At 44.9% G+C, this 22,569-nt stretch overlaps 2 protein-coding genes across 4 annotated transcripts in view; both read left to right on the top strand.

The window, feature by feature from the left end:
* Positions 1–1,549: 1,549 nt before the first annotated feature.
* Imp3 (IMP U3 small nucleolar ribonucleoprotein 3) lies at positions 1,550–2,558 on the top strand. Its single transcript, XM_052761322.1, has one exon. The coding sequence runs from the start codon at positions 1,624–1,626 to the stop codon at positions 2,176–2,178; it is 555 nt and encodes a 184-aa protein (XP_052617282.1). The 5' UTR covers positions 1,550–1,623; the 3' UTR covers positions 2,179–2,558.
* A 7,387-nt stretch (positions 2,559–9,945) lies between these two features.
* Snupn (snurportin 1) overlaps positions 9,946–22,569 on the top strand; it is a 34,427-nt gene continuing 21,803 nt past the window's right edge. Inside the window, exons 1-3 of one of the 3 annotated variants that reach the window (XM_052761330.1) lie at positions 9,946–10,068; positions 17,544–17,706; positions 19,840–19,984. In XM_052761330.1, coding sequence (XP_052617290.1) covers positions 17,549–17,706; positions 19,840–19,984 — 303 coding nt within the window. In that variant the 5' untranslated portion in view covers positions 9,946–10,068; positions 17,544–17,548. Of the gene's footprint in view, positions 10,069–15,621; positions 16,235–17,543; positions 17,707–19,839; positions 19,985–22,569 lie in introns of those variants that run through there. The other 2 variants (XM_052761348.1, XM_052761339.1) reach the window with 2 other exon arrangements.

Genomic DNA, 22,569 nt, shown 5'->3' on the forward strand with positions numbered 1-22,569 from the left:
CAAGAACTATGCTGGAAGATATTCTTGAGCTTGGGGGATTTCTGGGCAAGAGTTTGCCAGACAAGATATTTTCACCTTTTTCAGACGAAAGGGCTAGTATTTATGCTCTGAGTTTCTCATATTCTGTGGGTATCAACTACTGGAGTTTGCGGAAACACAAAACCTCCAGACCAACCTGAGTAACATAGAATTGCCTCTAAAGTAATGAAGCAAGCCTTTAATTCCAGCATTTGGGAGGCCAGCTTGGTCTACACAAACAGTACCAGGACAGGCAGGGCTACATAGAGAGACCCTGTCTCTCAATAAAATAAAATAAAACAGGCCGGGCGGTGGTGGCGCACGCCTTTAATCCCAGCACTCGGGAGGCAGAGCCAGGCGGATCTCTGCGAGTTCGAGGCCAGCCTGGTCTACAGAGCGAGTTTCAGGACAGGCACCAAAACTACACAGAGAAACTCTGTCTTAAAAATAAATAAAAATAGGGGCTGGAGAGATGGCTCAGTGGTTAAGAGCACTGACTGCTCTTCCAGAGGTCCTGAGTTCAATTCCCAGCAACCACATGGTGGCTCACAACCATCTGTAAACGAGATCTGGTGCCCTCTTCTGGCCTGCAGGCACACATGCTGTATACATAATAAATAAATAAATCTTTTTTTTTTTAAATTTATTTATTTATTATGTATACAGTGTTCTGCATGCATGTATGCCTGCAGGCCAGAAGAGGGCGCCAGATCTCATTATAGATGGTTGTGAGTCATCATGTGGTTGCTGGGAATTGAACTCAGGACCTCTGGAAGAGCAGCCAGTGCTCTTAACCACTGAGCTATCTCTCCAGCCCCCTAAATAAATCTTTAATAAATAAATAAATAAATAAATAAATATAAACAAACAAACAAACAAATAAATAAAATAAAACAAATAAATAGATGACCGTACTAGCTCATGTTCGGAATCTCAGCATTCTGGAAGACTGAGGCTGGTTGGATTACGGCGAATTCATGGCTGGCTTGGGCTACCTAGGGAGACACACAGTCTCAAAAGAGTAAAAGCCAGATGTCAGGCTGCTTCCCACCCTGATTACGTACGTCAAGGAAACGTCCAGGAAACCAGAATGCCAGAGGTTTGGTGCTGCTCAGTACTACTTGGCAAGGAGAATCCCTTTCCCAGCCCAGTGGATGGACCTGTTGCAGGCTGAGGTGGGACTATTCGCCAGCTCTAGGGACCACTGGCGCGAGAAGTTCGCACAGTTCTAATCACATCTTCTAGCAGAGTAAATACCCTCAAAAGCAGTCACTCCTCTCCCGAAAGTAACGTTTGCAGCTCTTGCGGGGCAAACTCTCTTCAAGGTCACCAAAGACAGAAATCTGAGATAAAATTACTGAGTACTAGATTAGATAATTCCTGGCAGCTAAGAAGCTCATTTCGCAGGATACGCCTTTCTGACCTCCCGCTGGTCTCCCCCCCCAACAGGAAGTTCCTAAGTTGGACCAATCAAACAACGGGGGCGTGGTCTTCCGCCTTCTTTTTATTGGCCCAGAAGGCTGGACGGCGGGGTCTTCCCGCGCCGAGGCGGAAGTTGTACTGCGTTATCAACGTGCTCTCAACTGGCTCTTGGCATTCTCCAACATGGTGCGGAAGCTTAAGTTCCACGAGCAGAAGCTGCTGAAGCAGGTGGACTTCCTAAACTGGGAGGTCACCGACCACAACCTTCACGAGCTGCGCGTGCTGCGGCGGTACGGGCTCCAGCGGCGCGAGGAGTACACGCGCTACAACCAGCTGAGCCGCGCCGTGCGCGAGCTGGCGCGGCGCCTGCGCGACCTCCCTGAGCGCGACCCCTTTCGCGTGCGCGCCTCGGCGGCGCTGTTGGACAAGCTCTACGCTCTCGGCCTGGTGCCCACGCGTGGCTCGCTAGAACTCTGCGACTTCGTCTCAGCCTCGTCCTTCTGCCGCCGCCGCCTGCCTACTTTGCTCCTCAAGCTGCGCATGGCGCAGCACCTCCAGGCTGCTGTGGCCTTTGTGGAGCAGGGTCACGTCCGCGTGGGCCCAGACGTGGTCACCGATCCTGCCTTTCTCGTCACTCGCAGCATGGAGGACTTTGTCACTTGGGTGGACTCGTCCAAGATCAAGCGGCACGTGCTGGAGTACAATGAGGAGCGCGATGACTTTGATCTGGATGCCTAACGAGTCTTGTCCCCGTGGCTTCTCAACTACAGGTCACTGAGTCGGGGATGGGGAGAATCGCCCCTTTATTCCGGGAAATTTTCTTAGAATTTGGACTGATAATTAAATGACTGTCTCGGGAGTCATTCGGAAGCAGTTTTGTTGTACTGCACTGGGGATTGTTAGCTTCTTACGCCTTAAACTTTGTGGTGTGGAAGCAGGGACGTTCCCTCTTTCCTCCTTTGCTCTGTCATCTTGAAATAGGACTGTACAGATGGAGGATTTGGGTTAGGTTTTTGTTTTCGTTTTATATATAAAACGGTGCGACTTGAATGTTCAAGTGTTCACTCCCCGTTTAAAGAAATCTTTTCCTTATGCCAATAAATGTCCCCACCACCTTGTTAAGTGCAAAATTTTTTCTTCTTACTTAGGCTTCTATCCATCCATATCTGTTGACCTTGCTAGCTCATGAACCCTGGGAAGTGGAGTAGGATTGCAGGCGAAAGGTCTGCCGCAGGATGTTGTACAAACTGGACAGATTTGTCACTTGACCAGTCCTTTTCTCGGAATGCATGTTTTGGCAGGGCTTTTATCCACAAGACTTCCTGTTGATATTCCAGCCCCAGGAAATACCATATTAAAGGCCTGGAGTGTTTGCTTGCCTAAGGAAATGATCACCCTGTAGCTTGGCCAGCTAGTGGTTAGAAGTGACCCAGGAGATTCCTGAAAACAGATGTTCTTAGGTGTGGTAAAATGTGTGTTTAGCCGGGCAGTGGTGGCGCACGCCTTTAATCCCAGCACTCGGGAGGCAGAGCCAGGCGGATCTCTGTGAGTTCGAGGCCAGCCTGGGCTACCAAGTGAGTCCCAGGAAAGGCGCAAAGCTACACAGAGAAACCCTGTCTCGAAAAACCAAAAAAAAAAAAAAAAAAGTGTGTTTAGTCTTATGTGCAAGGTCATGGGTTCAGTGTTAAGTACCCCTACTCCAAAAACGAAGCAAAAAGAAAAAAAAAAAGTCATAGAACTGGTAAAGGGAGCATCAAGTTTTAGCCCAGACAGAATACAGAGCCCAGGTATTTTTTGGGGGGGAGGTGGTGGTTATTTTTTATTTTTATTTTATTTTATACACATTTTTTTATATTTTGTCTGTGTGAAGGAGTTGGATCCCCTGAAACTAGAGGTATAGGCAGTTATGAGCTGCCATGTGGGTGCTGGGAATTGAACCCAGGTCCTCTGGAAGAATAACCAGTGCTCTTAACCACTGAGCCATCTCTCCAGCCCGATTTTTTTTTTTTTTTTTTTTTTTTTTTTTGACAGATACATAGCTCAGGCTAGTCTGGAACTTCAAGTGATCCTCCTGCCTCAGCCTCTCCAGTGCTGAGATTTGCAGTGTGCACTGATGAAGTTTAGGATTTTTGTTTTGTTTTTTGAGACAGGGTTTCACCGTGTATCCCGGGCTGGGATTAAAGGCATGTGTCACCACCACCAGGCAAGGCTTAGGTTCTATGTGCTTTCTCTACTTCACTAGGTGGAGGCATTAATGTGTCAGACCAGATACTCGGTGGGGAAAGAGGCACCTGCTGCTCAGCCTGGCAACCTGAGTTCAGTCCTGCAACCCACATGGTGGAAGGAGAGAGCCGACTCTTCCACATGCATGTGATGTTGGGTGCATTTACACAGGCCAAATAAGTAAAAGTAAAACATGCAAACAAAAAGCTTTCAAGTATCAGACCCAGTTTTAAGTAGGTAATATGTATTAACCTATTTAACCCTCCCAACAAGCCCATTTAAATATGTAGACTAGTTACTCTCCATTTTTCAGATGAGAATGGAAGTTGGGTCAGATTGCATGATAAATGGATTAGGATACTCCCTTTTAAGAGACTGTCAATGTCAGCATAGTCAACCCTTCAGAGGTGTGTCAGAGTCTCAGCTCGAGTTTCCAAGCCAGTAGCAATACCAGGCAATGATTGGTCTTAGCAAGATGCTGTATAAAAGGTTAGGCGGAGCTGGTGTGATGTACACTGAATGTTTGGGAGGTAATGACAGGAGGAACTTTGAAAGTTTGGGGTCAGCCAAGGCTACTCAGCTAGAATGTCTCAAAAAGCAAAACAAAAGGCTGAAGAGATGACTTAGCAGTCAAGAGTACTAGCTGTTCTTCCAGAAACTACAGTTCCAAGGGATCCAATGTTCTCCAGGCATGCCCATAGTGCATAGACATACGTGCAAGCAACCCCTCCCCCCCCAAACACACACACACTTGGTGTGAAGGTGCATGCCTTTAATACTACCTGTGAAGTGGAGGCTGAAGGATCAGAAATTTGAGCCCAGACGGTTACATGAGCCCATTTCAAAACCAAGTGGTAGTGAGAGGTGGTACACATCTGATCCCAGCACCAGAGAGGTTGAGGCAGGTCAAGTGTCAAAAAGAGGAGGTGAGCCTCTTTTGGGGAGTGGTATAACAAGGTAAGTGACACTCAAGGTAAGTGGTGGCAAGAAACAGAACTGGAGCTGTGCAGTGGAGGCTCACACCTTTAATCCCAGCACTCGGGAGGCACAGGCAGGCCGAACTCTCTAAGTCTGAGGCCAGCCTGGTCTACAGAGTGAGTTCCAGGACAGCCAAGGCTACACAGAGAGACCCTGTCTTAACTCTTCCCCCCCCACCCCCAAAACTTAAAAAGCAAAACAACCACTGAAAGTGGGGACAGAGAAATGGCTCAGATACTAGGAGCCTCTTAAAGAGGATCCCAGTGTGTCAGACCTATAGCTGCCTATAACTCTAGCTCCCGGGGCATGAAATACCTCTAGCCTCTTCAGGCATCTGCACTTACATATGTATATCCCCCCCCCACACACACACATACAATTAATACTTTTTAAAGAATACAGAAGCAGGAGCTGGAGAGATGGCTCAGCTAGGATGTTTGGTTATAAATAACTTGGGTATTCACTAGAGAAGACTGCTCAGACAGAAAGTCTTTATTATCCCACAGATAATAAAAACACTGGGTGTTTGGGATCCCAGTGTAGCCCCTAGCCTTTCTTAGGGTGAGCTCTTAAGCACAAAATCCATGTTCTGGGTTGACATACTTCAGTTAACAAGAAACAGTTACAGAAGCAAAACTACAGAAGCCAAAAAGCAAGGTTAGCACATTTAGAGACTTTCCCAGAACTATGGACTTTGATGGATTAGGTCTCTGTTTTCATTTTGGATGGTGGCACTATGTGCTACTTTATAGCATGAGTGGCACTTCCACCATGGAGTCAGTTGTGCTAAGGTCTGGCGGCCTGCTAAGGTCTGTGACCCTATTACATAACTATGGCATAGGGCTGGAGAGAGCTCAGCAGTTCAGAGCACTTGCTTTTCCTAGGTTTGGTTCCTAGCACCTATACGGTAGCACCTATAACTCCAGTTCCAAGGATCCATTTGCTGCTTCTGACCTCTGTGGGCATCAGATGGTACACATACATTCAGGAAAATACTCATACACATAAAATGAGAATAAATTAAAAAAAATAGCTCTGGCAACGTGGCCTAGAGGGGTTTGTGGCATCTCCTAGCAGCAACAGTCAATTCATTTATATCTTTTTTTTATGCATGCTATACGAACACTGTGCCACTAAGCTATAATCTAGTCCTTTTGTGTTTATTCGTTTGTTTTTTGAGATAGGGTTTCTCTGTGTAACAGCCCTGAGTGTCTTGGAACTCACTCTGAAGACCAGGCTGGCCTCAAACTCACAGAGATCCGCCTGCCTCTGCCTCTGCCTCTCAAATGCTGGGATTAAAGGCCTGAATCACTACCACCTTTTTCCTTTTCCTTTTTATTTTTTAGGGTCTGTCCTGGAACTCATTGTGTAGAACAACTGGTCTTGGGTTCACAGAGCTTCTCCTGCCTGTCTTGGGTACTGGGATTAAAGTGTACACCACCATGACCAGCTCATAGTTTTTTGGTTTTTATTTTTTTGGAGGAGGCAGTGAGACAGGGTCTCAATGTAGTCCTGGAGCTCACTATGTAGACCAGCCAGGCCTGAGCCACTGCACCCAGCTTAATTTAATTTCTGAAACAGGGTCTTGTCTGTGTTGTCCAGGTTTAGAATTCTTGAACCTCAGCCTCCTGGAGTAGCAGGGGATACAAGTGTGTATTACTACATTCAGCTGAAAAGTTTTTTTTTTTTTTTAAATATTTACAATTACTGTTATTAATTATGTATATACGTGTACTTGCATATGCAAGTGCCCTCGGAGGCCAGGAATATTGGATGCCCCTGGAACTGGAGTTACAGGGAGTTTTGTTTCGGTCCCGGTCCCGATCCCGATCCCGATCCCGGTCCCTGGTCCCGGTCTGCCTGCATGTATACCTGCAGGCCAGAAGAGGACGCCAGATCTCATTACAGATGGTTGAGAGCCACCATGTGGTTGCTGGGAATTGAACTCAGGACCTCTGGAAGAACAGTCAGTGCTCTTAACCACTGAGCCATCTCTCCAGCCCCAGCACACGGCTTTCTTTAATCCAGCACTTGGGAGGCAAAGGCAGGCAGATCTCTCAGTTCGAGGCCAGCCTGGTCTATAGAGTAAGTTCCTGGAAAGCCAGGGCTACATAGAGAAACCCTGTCTTGAAAAAAAGAAAAGCCGGGCGGTGATGGCATACACCTTTAATCCCAGCACTCGGGAGGCAGAGGCAGGCAGATCTCTGTGAGTTCAAGGCCAGCCTGGTCTACAGATTGAGATCTAGGACAGGCATCAAAACTACACAGAGAAACCTGTTTTGAAAAAAAAAAAAAAAAAAAAGAAAGAAAGAAAAAAAAGAAAAGACATAATCTTATTGTGTAGCTCTTATCTGTTCTGGAACTTACCAGGCTGGCCTTGAAATCAGAGATCTGCCTGCCTCTGCCTCCCAAGTACTGAAGTTAAAGGCATGTGCCACCATCCCTGGCTGGCATTTTCTTTTCTTTGGTTACTAATCACTGTCCCAATTCTAAATTCTAAGGCTTGAGTTCATGAGTGGGGATTTTTCAAAGTAGGGGTTCTGGGTCTATCTCAGAGCTCCCAAGGTAGATTCAAGTGCTGATCTAAATTCTGAAAGAACCTCACATAGGACTTTGACAAGCTGCCAGATGGAAATCACTGACTTAGTTTCTTTGGGGTGGTGGTTGAGGAGGGGGGAATTTGTCATCTCAGACAGGCAGGTGATTTTAGCTACCTTCAGTCTTCCTTTGCTTCCTTATCCACCAGTGCAAGACTAGGTAGGTCAGGCTTACTTGAAATGCAAAGTATAGAACTGGGAAGGGATCTGACTGTTGTGGTGGGCTCTAAGCTACATATTGTAGGTTATCTCCCCATCTTATATATGTCTATAGCAGGCCCTCAGACTTAGTAAGCCCTGAGACCTTAGCACATACTGCCTCCATGATGGAAGTACCATTCAGGCTATAAAACTCAGCACATAGATGGCACTGCCTGCCAGAAGTAAGACATAGGCTTAACCCATTAGAGTTCATCATTCTGGGCAAGTCTCTAAATGTGCTAACCTTACTTTTGCTTTTTGGCTTCTGTAGTTCTGCTCTGGCTAACTGTTCTTGTTAACTGAAGTATGTCAACCCAGAACATGTTTTTTTTTTTGTGTGTGTGTGTGTGTGTTTAAAAACTTACCCTGAGAAAGGCTCAGGGCTACACTGAGATTCCCAAACACCCGATGTAGTTGCTGGTGGGCTAATACATACTTTCTATTGGATTAAACCCATGTCCGAGTGGTCTTCTCTGGTGAATCCCCACAACAGTGTCAAAGTTGAAGCTGAAGCTAGGTGTGGTCCACATACCTGCAATCCCAGCTTTTGGGTTGTGGAGGCAGGAGAATTTGAGGCCAGCTTGGGCTACACAAGCAATTTTGAGGTCAGTCTAGGCTACAGAACCAGACCCTATCTCAAAAATAAAAACAAAAAGGCTAAGGCTGGTTCCAAGTACTTTGGGTTAGAATTTTTCTTTGTTAGCTTATTTTGAGACAGGCTCTCATGTTGGTCTCAAATTTGCCATAGAGCCAAGCTTTCCTTGAACTCCTAATCCTCCTGCCTCCACCTCCCAAGTGCTGGGGTTACAGCCAAGGGTCACCACAACTTGGTTCTTGGTTATTTTTATATTTTATACTTATATATTTTGTCACTTTTTTTTTGGTTTTTTTTTTTTTTGAAACGGTTTCTCTGTGTAGCCCTGGCTGTCTTAGAACTAGCTCTGTAGACCAGGCTGACCTCAAACTCTGAAATCCATCTGTCTCTGCCCCCAAGTGCTGGGATTAAAGGTGTGTCACCATCATCCAGCTGTAATCTGTCACTTCTTTTTTGAGGACAGGGGCCAACTTCATGTTTTAAACTTGGTAAGTTTCTAATATTGAATTCAGGAGTTTACTCTTTATTCATCAAATATGGAAATTTTTTTAAAAAACAGGGTCTCAGTGCAATCCTGTGTGCCCGGAGCTCCCATGCGAATGGATGGTGTTATATATCTAAGAGACAGGCATCTTGGCATTGCTTTTTTTTGCCCCCTAATTTTGTGAGTGCTTTGCCAGCAGTGTGAGCTGCCTTGTAGGTGCTGGGAATTAAACCGAGTCTTTTCTGCAAGAGCAGCAAGTGCTCTTAATAGCTGAGCCATCTCTCCAGTCCTCATCTTGAATGATTCCTAGACTCAATGTGTACCAACTTTTGATAGCTTGTTTCTACTGTTTAGTTATGATAGTAATGGGCAACTTAGTTCTGTGCAGGTCAGACATTCAGCAAATCCAAACTTGATTCAAGAACTGTGATTTTGGCCAAGTTACTTTTAAACACTGGACTTCCTTTTTTTTTTTTTTTTTTTTTTTTTTTTTTAAGAGTGGGTCTTAGCAGGTGTGGTGGTGCACACCTTTAATTCCAGCACTTGGGAGGCAAGAGGCAGGTGGATCTCTTGAGTTTGAGGCCAGCTTGGTCTACATAGTAAGTTCCAGGACAGCCAGGACTGTTAAACAAAGAAACCCTGTCTTGAAAAACAAAACAAAACAAAAAACCCCCAAACCAAACAAACTAACAAAAGAGTGAGTCTCATGTAGCCCAGGCTGGCCTCTAGATTGCTGTGTAGTGGAGGATGAACCTAAACTTCTGATTGTCCTGCTTCCACGTCCTGAAGCTGGGATTACAGGGAGGTGCCACTACAAGTTTATGTGGTTTTGGGGGTAGAATGTAGGAGTTAGTGCATGCTAGGAAAACACCCTACTGAACTACTAGCATCCCCAGGCTCAGACTCCTGTTGACTGACGAGTAAATAAAGTAAGTAAAGCGGCTCGTTGTAAGCATTTAGTAAGTAGCAAATCGTGTTTTTTACACTCTAGCAATCTTATGCTGCAAACTGTTTATTGGTTTGACTAGGATCTCTCTGAACGCTAACTACCAAGAATCGAGCCAGGTCCCTTTCCGCGCAGTGTTAGAAGGGAGAATGGGGGAAAGAACGTTTATTAGTTCGAAGCTTGAAAGCTATTCAGAAAACCGCGCAGGCGAGACAAAGGCAAGCTGTGGGTGCAGTTCTAGAGCTTGGGCAGACCCGGGGAGGACGGCTCGGAAGTCACGGTTTTGTTGGCGAAAGGACCCGGGATAAATATGTGCTCAGGAATGAGGCCTCCGCATAGCTAACCATCTAGCCAGAGTCCAGAACAAACACTAAGCTAAATCTGAAAGCCCTCCCTGACGGATGAAAACACACACACACACCCTCGCCGGCTCAGGGCGGAAGTAGTGGCCTGCCGCGACCCAACTCCCGCGATGCACCGCGGTGGGCGGGACCGGAAGTTTCGCTAGCGATCCTGAGTGGGGGGCGGACCTAGCTCCACCAGGGCAGCTAATTGGTCAGTGCATGGAGGCGGCGGCGGCGTGCGCGACTGGCACCTTGGTACGGTAAGTCTTGAGTTTGGCTCTGTGTACCTCTTCCGACGTAGCCGTAACTTCTTCCGACGGACCAGGACTCTGGCTTTCCAGTCGCTACCTGGAGAGGGAAACCAGTCTAGGGTGTCGGGTTTGGCCATGTTTCTGCCGTTGTATGGCCGCCTGGAGGGAAGAGGATTCGGTGGCACTGACACTTGGGAGTTCGTTTCCTTTCTCAGCCTTGCTGCCATTGCAGGCGTGTGCCACCCGCTAGTGTACCGTTAGGGACGGTTTCGGTGGCATACTATTGGGATACGTTGCGAGGGGAGCTCAATAATTATCCTAATACTCCTGGGTGTATTACAAATACCTTAATACACACCGATAGTATGTCACTTAACAAATTTTCTTAAAAAAAGCACCCTTGGCCGGGCGGTGGTGACGCACGCCTTTAATCCCAGCACTCGGGAGGCAGAGCCAGGCGGATCTCTGTGAGTTCGAGGCCAGCCTGGGCTACCAAGTGAGTCCCAGGAAAGGCGCAAAGCTACACAGAGAAACCCTGTCTCGAAAAACCAAAAAAAAAAAAAAGCACCCTTAATGTCTTAAGGATATAGAGATACAGCTTTCTTTCTTTCTCTCTTTTTTTTTTTCTTCTTTTTTCTCCTGGATTTCAAACACAAGGCCTGGGCAGATATGGTGCATGTTAGGTAAATACTCTGCCAGTTGAGGTATAGTCTCATCCTTTTTTTTTCCCCTCTTTTTTTTAATGTGTCGTGTATGCACATTTAAAAAGAAGAGAACGTGTATAGATGTTTTGCCTGCATGTCTGTGCACCACATGGGTGCAGTGCTGGGGGGAAAGAGGGCTCCAGTTTTGTGGAACTGCTTTACAGATGGCCATGAGCCACCATGTGGAACCCAGGGCCTCTGGAAGAGCAGCCAGAACTCCAACCTAAGAGCTGAGCCATCTCTGCAACACCCTCCCACCCTACAGCCAGTCTCCCCCTCCTCCCTTTTAATGAGATAATTTCATTCTGTAGCTCAAGCTGATTGGAACTTGATGAAATACTGCTGTCTCAACCTTCCAGGTTTTGGATAACATGGGCATACTTACCACAACCAGCTAGAAAGTTAATTTTGCAAGATGGAAACAGTTGGTAACAATGTAAAGATACTTCAGAACTGTATACTGAAATGTTAAAATGGTGAATCCATGTTTATTAACCTTACTCCACTCTCCCTGCCCATCAAAACCAAACACTGATGCGGAGCTACAAAGCCAGCTGCTTAGCCTACATTGACTGACTGGATTGAAGGACTGGGAATTGAACCAGGAGCATTTCACATGCAATGGAAACACTTCTGTATTGAGCTATAATTCCAGCTACCCCCCTTTTAAAAAGATTTATGTATTATTTATGTGCCTAACCATTATGTATGTGCACCATGTGCTTGCCTGGAGAGGCCAGAAGAGGGCGTCAGAATCATTGTGAGCCACTATATTGGTGCTAGGAATTGAACCCGGTTTCTCAGCAGGAATGGCAAGTGCTCCTAACCCTTGAACCATCTCTACAGCCTGTTTGTTTTTTGAGGCAGGGTCTCAATAGGCCCTTACTTGTCTAGAATTCCCTATGTATTTGAGGCTGGCTTTGAACTACTGATCCTCTTTTCCTGCCTTCATCTTTTAGTGCTGGGATTTTAGGCATTAGTCAGCCTGGTTCTACCTGGTTTTCTCTTCTTTTCTTTCCTCTCCTTTCTTTTTCCTAAGATAGGGTCTTACCAGGTTACCCAGGCTGGTTATGAGCTTATTCTGTAGCCCAGCCAGGCCTTTAACTTGTCATCCTCCTCCCTTACCCTGTGGAGTAGCTGAGATTATGAGATTATAGGCCTGAACTCATCACTGTTCTGTTTTTGTTTTGGAACAGGGCCTCCTTAATGTATTCCTAGCTGGCTTGGAACTCAATGTATAGACTTGCGGTGATCCTCCTGGGTGCTGTGGTTATAGGTGTGCACTTCTGCACCTGGCTACCACCTTTTTATCATTTGTGTATTTATTTACTTGTTATGAACAATGAATTAGGTGTCATTGTGACATACTCAGACAAAATCTGTTTTTATTGTTTCTCTTCCCTCCCATCTCACCCTCATTTTATCTTTCTCCCAGCCTTTTTTCTGCATTCATGTCATTATGTTCTTTTTTTTTGTCCTCTCCTCTTTTAAAAGACTTATTTTTATTTCCCATTTCCTGTGTATGAGTTTTTTGTTTTTTTTGCTTTTCTTTTTGAGACAGGGTTTCTCTGTGTGGCTTTGCGCCTTTCCTGGAACTCACTTGGTAGCCCAGGCTGGCCTCGAACTCACAGAGATCCGCCTGCCTCTGCCTCCCAAGTGCTGGGATTAAAGGCGTGTGCTGCCGCCGCCAGCCCCCCTCCCCATGAGTGTTTTGCTTGTATGTATCTGCCGCCACCACCACCCCGGCTTGTATGAGTGTTTTGCTTGTATGTACATGCCTGGTGCCTTCAGAGGCCAAAAAAGGGCATTAGATCCTTGGAACTGGAGGTATAGATGGCTGTGAGCTGCCATGTGGATGCTGGGAACTGAATTCAGGTTCTTTTTTTTTCGTTGTTTTTGTTTTTGTTTTTCGAGACAGGGTTTCTCTGTGTAGCTTTGCGCCTTTCCTGGAACTCGCTTTGGAGACCAGGCTGGTCTCAAACTCACAGAGATCGCCTGGCTCTGCCTCCCGAGTGCTGGGATTAAAGGCGTGCGCCACCACCGCCCGGCCTGAATTCAGGTTCTTTAGAAGAGCAGCCAGGCTTTGTTTGTTTTTTGAGACAGGGCCTGTCTGTCTTAAAACTCACTTTGTAGACCAGGCTGTCCTTGAACTCATAGAGATCCACCTGCCTCTGCCTGCCAAGTGCTGAGATCAAAGGTGTGCATTACCATGCTCCACATGCAGCCAGTGCCCTTAACTGCTGAGCCATCGTTGTAGCCCCCCTCCCAAACACCTTTTTCAATGCATCTTGCTTCCCTCTTGTGAGCTCTTATCTAGTTCAGTTACCTATACCCACCTTTTATTTACTTATATACAAACATTGAAAGTTAGGATCCACATATGAGAGAAAACATGCAATTTTTATCTTTCTAAGTCTTCATTGCCTCACTTAAAATTATGCTTTACATCCATTTTCCTTCAGTTTTCAACCTTTATAGCTGAATATGTATGAACATGTATGCCTTCTCCCCTCCTCTCCTCTCCTCTCCTCTCCCCCCATCTCCCCCACCTCTCTCCCTCTCTCCCTCTTTTCCTTCCCATCTCCTTCCCTTTTGAGGCAGGGTCTCATGTTAGCCCTGGCTGGACTGGAACTCACAGAGGTTTGTCCTGTTTCCCAAGTGATGGGATTAAAGATGTTCCACACCTGGCTATTGTATACAATATTTTCATTATCTCTTCTGTTGACTATCTAAACTGGTTCCATTTCCTTGCTCTTGTGACTAATGCAGCAATAAACATGGATGTGCATGTTTCTCTATGATAGGACATAGAGATCTTTGAGTATATACCCAGAAATAGTGTCTTAGTTAGCGTTTTCTTTCTTTTTTTAAGTTTTACTTATTTATTATGTATACAGTGTTCTGCCCGCATGTATGCCTGCAGGCCAGAAGAGGGCACCAGATTTCATTATAGATGCTTGTGAGCCACCATGTGGTTGCTGAGAATTGAACTCAGGACCTCTGGAAGAGCAGCCAATGAATGCTCTTAACCTCTGAGCCATCTCTCCAGCCCCCAGCTTTTTATTTCTATGATAAAAATTATGACCAAAAGCAACTTAAGGAGAAAAGAGTTTACAATTCCAGGTAATAGTCCATCACTGGGGAGGTCAGGGCAAGAACTCAAGCAGGGCAGGAGGCAGAAACTGATGCCTCCAGGCCATGGAGGAAGTTTCCTTACTGGCTTGCTCTTCATGGCTTACTCAGCTTGCTTTCTTATAGCACCCAGGACCACCTACCCAGGGGTGACACTGCCCACAGTGAACTAGGTCTTCCCATATCAATCATCAATCAAGAAAATGTACCACAAGCTGTTTACAGGCCAGTCTGGTCGGGGAATTTTCTTTCCTTTTTTTTTTTTTTTTTTTGAGATGGTCTCTCTATGTAGCCCTAGCTGTTCTGGAACTCTCTGTGTAGACTAGGCTGGCCTCCAACTCACAGAGATCTGTAACCAACCAGAGGCTTTTCTCTGTCCTGCCCCATCCCACAGCCATTTCCAAATAATCACTCAGAGGCTTATATTAACTATAAATGTTTGACTGATGGCTCACTCTTATTACTAGCTAGCTCTTACATTTAAATTACCCCATTTCTATTAATCTATGCATCACCATGTGGGCTGTGGCTACTGGTTCTCTAACATCTTGTTCCTTGGAAGGCTGGATTGTATCTGCCCCAACTCCACCTTTCTTCATCTCCATTTTCAAAGTACCACCTAAACTTATTCTGCCTCACCATTGGCCAAACAGTTTTATTTATCAACCAGTGAGAGCAACACATATTCACAGCATGCAGAAAGACATCCCATAGCAGAGATCCACCTGCTTCTGCCTCCCAAGTGCTGGAATTAAAGCCATGTGTGTTACCACACCTGGCTTTGGGGGGGGGCATTTTTTTCTTTCTTTTTTAAATTTTTGTTTATTTACATTTTTATTTATTTACATTTTAAATATTTATATTGGGGGGGTATGTGTGCCTAAGTATGCTTGTATACTAATTGAGTGCAGGAGCCTTTGGAAGTCAAAATGCATTGAACCCTGCAACTGGAGTTACAAGCTGTTGTGAGCTGCCATGTGGGCGCTGGAAATTGAATCCAGGTCCTCTGGAAGAATAGCCAGTGCTCTTAACTGCTGAGCCATCTTTCTAGCTCCATGGGACATTTCCTTAATTGAGGTTCTTTTTTCTAAAATTACTGTAGCTTTTATCATAGTTGAAATAAAATTAGGCAGTACAAGTGGTATTGCTGGGTCATATTGTAGTTCTATTTTTAACTTTTTTAGAAACATCCCTATTTCCATAATAGCTGAACTAGTCTGTACTTCCACCAGCAGTAAATATAAGTTCATATTTCCCCACATCCTGTCCAGCATTTGTTTTCTTTATGATAGCCATTCTGACTATAGTGAGATAAAGTAGTAACGTTTTTTAAGTTAAATTTTTTGTTTAAATTTGTATGAGCATTTGCCTGCATGCATGAATGTGCACCACTGAGTCCTCTGCAAGAGCAAATGCTCTTAACTGCTGAGCCATATCTCCAGCACCTCAAATGGTTTTAATCTGCATTTCCCTGATGACTATGGATGTTGAACTTTTTTTTTTTTTTTTTGGTTTTTCAAGACAGGGTTTCTCTGTGTAGCTTTGCGCCTTTCCTGGAACTCACTTGGTAGTCCAGGCTGGCCTCGAACTCACAGAGATCCGCCTGGCTCTGCCTCCCGAGTGCTGGGTTTAAAGGCGTGCGCCACCACCGCCTGGCTGAACTTTTTTTTTTTTTAAGTGTAAGTTCCATTTTATTTTTCCAAGGTGTTTTTTGAAGCCACCTCTTCACATGGGCTTTGGTGGAGGTCATGGTGAAGCACCAGCACGTCTAAATCGTGGTGGGGATGTTCAGACCTTGCGGGCTTCACGGATCGATTCCTGACTACCTTGCTATGAAGAGCACAGCTCACGCAGCAATGCAGCTTGACATAGAGTTTGGGAAGCACATAAGCATCGAAGACACTTGCTTCTGATATGGCCCTGACAGCAGCGGCCTCTACAGTGTTCTGAATGACGAACTTCTTAATGGCCTTGTCTTTGGGCACGCACCGGGTGCAGTTTGTGCAGCAAATCGACTGCACATGGCCGCGGCCCTTTTTGGCATGCGGCCCTTTTTGGCATGAGTCATCTTGGAGTCATGACCCGAAAGAGCGATGTTGAACATTTTTTTGTTTGTTTTTTTTTCGAGACAGGATTTCTCTGTGTAGCTTTGCGCCTTTCCTGGATCTCACGCTGTAGACCAGGCTGGCCTGGAACTCACAAAGATCCGTCTCTGGCTCTGCCTCCCGAGTGCTGGGATTAAAGGCGTGTGCCACCACCGCCCGGTGATGTTGAACATTTTCAAAAAATTACACGTATTTATTTATTGTGTGTGCGTGCATGCCACAATGTGTGTGAAGGTAAGAGGACAACGTTTGGGAATTGATTCTCTCCTCTCTCTATGTGGATGCTAGGGATCAGCCTCGGGTCCTTAGGCTTGGCAGCAAATGCCTTTACCTTGAGGGCCCCCATTGAACACTGGAAAAAATACTAATTAGCCATTTGTGTTTCTCCTTTTGAGTACTATCCATTTCATCAACCCATGTATTGATTTGGAGAGGTTTGTCTGTCTTTTTGGATTTGGTGGTTAATTTTTTTAGTTCTTTTTTGTTTGTTTGTTTGTTTAAAAATATTTATTTATTGATTATGTATACAATGTTCTGCCTGCAATGTATACCTGCAGGCCAGAAGAGGGCACCAGATCTCATTATAGATGGTTGTGAGCCACCATGTGGTTACTGGGAATTGAACTCAGGACCTCTGCAAGAGCAGCCAGTGCTCTTAACCTCTGAGCTATCTCTCCAGCCCTGTTTGTTTGTTTTTTGAGACAGGGTTTCCTCTGTGCAGCCCTGGCTGTCCTGGAATTTGCTGTGTAGACCAGGCTGACTTCAAACTCAAAGATCTGCCTGTCTCTGCCTCTCGAATGCTGGGATTAAAGGCGTGGACCATGCCTGGCCTTGTTTTTGTTTTCTGAAGCAGGATCTCATATAGCAGAGGCTGGCTTTAAACTTCCTCTATAGCTGAGGATGGCTCTGGGTCCGAGTGCCTGCTTCAACTTTCCAAGCATTGGGATTATAGGAGTGAGCTCTCATACCTGACTCCCAGGTAATTTCTTTTCTTTTTGCTTTCTTTCTTTCTTTCTTCTTTTTTTTTTTTTCTTTAGACTATGTCTTTAATCCCAGCATCTGGGGCAGAGGTGGGCGGAAGGGGTCTATGTGAATTTGAAGCCAGCCAGGGTTACATGGTAAAAAATAGAACAAACAAATAAACATGTCCTCAGAGTTATATTTGTTATCGAGTGATGGCTCTTTTGAACTATTTAGGAAAAAAGTTAAGATGCTCAGTCATATCACTGGATGTCAGGGATAGCTCACTGTGATGAAAAACAGCAAAAAGCCAATCAAAGAGTGCCTTTATTTAATGATCGGTGTTTAGGTTTATTCCTTCAGCTATTAAACTAACCATTATTGAAGTGCTGTTAGAAAGTAACATTATTATTATTATTATTATTATTAATAATATATAACTCATTTATCTTTTTGTCTCCCTCCACAGAAATAACTAATTTTGGTTAAGTGAGTTTTTTCTTTTAAATTACATCATAACTGCCTTATTATCATGAGATGATCTAAATTAATGAACCATTTCCTTTTATGTTTTCCTTTATAGGGAAGATGGAAGAACTGAGTCAAGCCCTAGCTGGTAGCTTTTCTGTGTCTCAAGAACTGAATAGCACAGCTGCCCCACACCCTCGCCTATCCCAATACAAGTCCAAGTACAGTTCCTTGGAGCAAAGTGAGCGGCGCCGCCAGTTGCTGGAACTACAGAAATCGTAAGGGTGCTTTAACTCCTTGGCTGCTTTACGCTGGGAGCTGTGAATCATCACAGACGACTAGATTTGTCTCCAGAGAACCCCCTTCACAGAAGGTTCTTTCCTGTCCACAAGGTTGGGTGGGTAAATTCTGTCACAGGTCTTTGATCCGTACGTTTTAGAAAAATAAAAAAGGAAGGAAAAACTGAACTTTTGAAGCAAAAGCTCAGTTATTTGGTTAAATTATTCTGTTTTTCCTGGCAACACTACTGAATTTTGCAGTTTAGACTTCTCCTCCCCACATCCCTGGATTGCTCATGTGTGACTTCTTACTCAGTGGGATGATGGTCTTGGTATGGTCTTCCCATCTGCCTTCAGCCCAAATGTTTCTGTAGTGCCCTTGGAAATTCAAGTTAATTCTACAGAGAATCAGTGGAAATGTTTTCTGTACACTCAGTTCTAAATGCCAAGATGAACGAACAGGAAAGGAGCAGGATAGGTGTGTTTTAGGCTGCCTTCTCTGAAGGCAAGGCCTATCCTTTTGTTCTCGGTGTGTCTTTGGCCTCTTTGGAGTCAGAAATTAAGGAACGGGAATTAGAAGAAACTAACCACAGCTGTAGCACTTGCATAGCGTCTGTATTTTGCACAGTACTATGTTAGCAGATGAATAACACAGACAGTTCCTGATTGGTTCTGAGTTGTTTGCTGATTATAACCCACTCACTCTTTTCCTTCCCTGTTTTCTTTTTTTGATTTCTCAAGACAGGGTTTCTCTGTGTAGCCCTGGCTGTCCTGGAATTCTCTCTGTAGACCAGGCTGACCTCAATCTCACAGGGATCTACTGCCTCTGCCTCCCGAGTGCTGGGATCAAAGGAGTGTGCCAACACCACCTGGTTCCTTCCCTGTTTTCAGTTGTAATTTATTATTTTCTTTTCTTTTTTTCTTCATTTTACATACCAAGCACAGTCCCCCTCCCTCCCTTCCTCCTGCTTCCCCCTCCAGTAATTTATTATTTTCAAGTAAGTAACATATTCATATGGCACAACATACATGGATATAGTGGGTTGAAAGAAAATGGCCCCCAAGGAAGTGGCACTATTAGGAGGCGTGGCCTTGTGGGAGTAGGTATGATCTTGTTGGAGGAAGTCTGTCACTGTGGAGGCTTGCTTTGAGGGCTCATATATGCTCAAGCCATGCTCAGTGAGACAGATTACTTTCTGTTGCCGACACAAGATAAAGAACTCTTAGCTAGCTCTCCAGCACCATGTCAGCCTGTACAGGGTCATGTCCTGCCCTGATGATAATGGACTAAACCTCTAAACTGTAAGCTACCTAATTAAATGTTTTCCTTTATAAGAGTTGCTGTAGTCATGGTGTCTCTTCCCAGCAGTAGAAAAACTATCAAAGATGTGTATTACCACACCAGCAAAGATGCCAAGTCTTAGGCCAGGCGGCTTCTTTGGAAAGTCGAACAAGAAAAGCCTGAGATTTGGGGTGTTTGTTTGATCAGCATGATGTCTGAAGTGGAAAGCCCCAGAAGATTCTCTTGTTTTGGACTTCTCACTGCATTTAATGTGTTTCATCCTTCCCATCTCTGGGGCTTTTGATGAGTCTGCCAGGCAGGAAATGTTATTTCTCATATGGAATGTAGTGGGGTAATGTGGGTTCATCTTATTCAGCTAGTGAGTCTTGGAAATTCCTTTAAGAATAAATTTTTTGCTTTGAACTTTTTTTTACTAATTTATTTATTTTTATTTTATGTGCACTAGTGCTCTGTCTGCATGTATGTCTATGTGAGGGTGTCAGCTCTTGGAGTTACAGACAGCTATGAGCTGCCATGTGGGCTCTGGGGATTGAACCCGGGTCCTCTGGAATAGCAGTCTCACTCCCAACCACTGAGCCATTTCTCTAGCCCCTACTTTGAACATTCTTAAGAAACCAAGGAAAGCTGAATGTGTTCAGAGTGAGTTCCCTGATTAGGAGCTATGAGGAGACAGTCAGTAGTTTAACTTGCAAAGGAAATTTCATTATTTTTTACCCTTACCAGAATCCCCTAGTTGCTTCCAAATTTGTCATCCTTGAATTGAATGACATCTGTACATTGTGGGATATCTTTGTATAGATGTGTAGACCTGACCTTATCTTTTTCTGCAGCAAGCGGTTGGATTATGTGAACCATGCCAGAAGACTGGCTGAAGATGACTGGACAGGGATGGAGAGTGGGGAAGAAGATAAGAAAGATGAAGAGGAAATGGACATTGACCCTGGCAAGAAGTTACCAAAACGCTATGCTAATCAAGTGAGTCGTCTAGAGTTTTGCACCCTCCACATATAGTCAAAACCCACCAAAATAAATGAAATGCTGCTATAAAAAGAGGATGGGCAAAGCTAATTGCTGTGTATTTGTAGAGAGAATGATGGTAACAGAGCTGGCTTATAGTTCTGCTGGCTGACTGGAAGCACTGATGAAGCTGGATGTGGTGGTACATGCCTTTAGTCCAGCACTTGGGAGGTAGAGGCAGGTGGATTTCTATGAGTTCGAGGCCAGCCTGATCTCCATAGTGAGTTCTAGGATAGTCAGGCTATATAGAAAGACTGTGTCTCAAAACAAAATCAAAACCAAAACCACTGATGAAGCCTGTGGATAGTGACTTAGAGTGACTAGCCCATCTAGCCCACGCCGTTAACCAGAGGCTGCCAGCTCATACAGAAAGCTCCTGAGCTACTACTCTAGTGACAGATTCCACATCTTCACCATCCTCATTCTTCTGGGCAGGGAATATAACCCAGGGCTTTGTAGATGCTAGGCAAATGTTCTGTCGTTGTTGAACTAGAACCCCAGCCTCCTTGTCTTTGGTTTTTTTGTTTCATTTTGTTTTGAGATAAGGTCTTTCTTTGTAGCCCTGGCTGGCCTGGAATTACTCTGTAGACCAGGCTGGCCTTGAACTTATAGCAAGCAGTCCCTTCTTTTGCTGTAATTATAGGCATGCTCTATCATTCCTGGCCTTCCATGTTTTTTTTTTTTGAATAGTCATGCACAGTTCGTTTGGATGGGACCTGCTCACAATCCCAGTGTCCTCCTCCCTTCCCCGGTTGGTAGTCTTTCCCAGCTAGAGTAGTAGGAGGCCAGTCTTGACAGTCTTGTCATTATACACTGGGGTGGTAGCAGGCAGGAGGAAGTACATCGGTCCTTAAATAAAGAGATCCTGTGCAGGACATCCAGTTGACCAAGGTAATGTTGAGCAATGAAACAACCAGTCACTTTGCCACACTCAATTCAATGCTGGCGGTGCTACAGGGGAAATGGGAAAGAGGCAGTCCTGGTGTTCTAGAAGAAGAGAGGTTGTAGGTCTGAGTCAAAGCCCAGGTCTTCCCTGCTATAATATACTGCTTTGTAGGATCCTCTTGCCTTTAGAATACACTTCTTGGGAATACCCATCCATCTCTTTCTCCCCGCCAAATATAGTACAGATAATACCTTCTGTGACATTGAAGTCTACTTCAATTTTTATTTTCGACAAGGTTTGGCTATGTAGCTCAAATTGACCTTGAGCCCATGATTCTTCTGCCTCATACAATTTAGTTCTGTTCAAGAAAAATGAAAAACTTGTTATATGTAATCAGGCTTTGCTGTGTGATAGACATGGATTATAAATAGCCCCTGTACTCTTATTTTTTATTTTTTATTTTTTCTTTTTCTTTTTCTTTTTTTTTTTTTTTTTTTTGGTTTTTCGAGACAGGGTTTCTCTGTGTAGCTTTGCGCCTTTCCTGGGACTCACTTGGTAGCCCAGGCTGGCCTCGAACTCACAGAGATCCGCCTGGCTCTGCCTCCCGAGTGCTGGGATTAAAGGCGTGCGCCACCACCGCCCGGCTATTTTTTGTTTTTCATAAATAACCCCTGTACTCTTATTTTTTATTTTTATCTTTTTGTTTTTAGAGATAAGGTTGCTCTGTGTAGCCCTAGCTATTCTGGAACTTGCTCTGTAGACTAGGCTGGCCTCAAACTGAGAGATCCACCTGCCTGTCTCCCAAGCCCCAGGATTAAAGGCATGTAACACCCTTGCCTTGAAAATTCTTTGTTTGTTTATTTTTGAAACAGGGTTTTTCTGTGTATCCTTGGCTGTTTTGGAGCTCAGTGTGTAGACCAGGCTGATTTCGAACTCAGAGATCCACTTGCCTCTGCCTCCTGAGTGCTGGGACTAAAGGTGTGTGCCACCATGCCTGGCAACTACTTTCAGTCTTAATCAGAGAAGCTTCTTTTTGAAGTGAATGGTGGTTGGCTGTTTAAGGTGCTGAGAATAAGTGACAGCTGAATGTTCAGTCCTAAAATAGACATTTATACCTTCCCCTCTAAGGCTCAGGGAACATTTTAGAAGAGAAAACAGAAAGAATGGAAGAACAGAAGCTATGGAGAAGGGCTGTGTATGGCATGCTGTCTTCCTCATCTTATGGCATGATAGAACCTTACAGTCATGAACTCATAGCAGCTGCAGTTCCTTGCACCGGGCCTATAAAAGACTGGCCTACACCTCCCTGCTGAAAGAGAGGCTGTGGACAGATTCTGGGAGGAGGGAATTAGTGTTTTCAGGTACATACCCACTAGTGAACCCTGCAGGCTCAAATGCATAGTTCCAAATCTAGACCCTGGTTAAATGTAGCTGGTCACAAAACAAAAAGACATAAATTTGGGAAAAGGATTTGTAGGGAGCAGAGGAGTTGAAGGGGTGGGAGAGGTATAAGAAAGGGTGGAGGGCAGCCCGGCAGTGGTGGCGCACGCCTTTAATCCCAGCACTCGGGAGGCAGAGGCAGGCGGATCTCTGTGAGTTTGAGGCCAGCCTGGTCTCCAAAGCGAGTTCCAGGAAAGGCGCAAAGCTACACAGAGAA

Source organism: Peromyscus californicus, unplaced genomic scaffold, assembly GCF_007827085.1.
Source record: "Peromyscus californicus insignis strain IS unplaced genomic scaffold, ASM782708v3 Scaffold_11__1_contigs__length_118956290, whole genome shotgun sequence".
Classification (NCBI taxonomy): domain Eukaryota; kingdom Metazoa; phylum Chordata; class Mammalia; order Rodentia; family Cricetidae; genus Peromyscus; species Peromyscus californicus.

Bases quoted from the DNA above. Each gene is read 5' to 3' on its own strand.
- Imp3 (XM_052761322.1), top strand. From the start codon at position 1,624: ATGGTGCGGAAGCTTAAGTTCCACGAGCAGAAGCTGCTGAAGCAGGTG.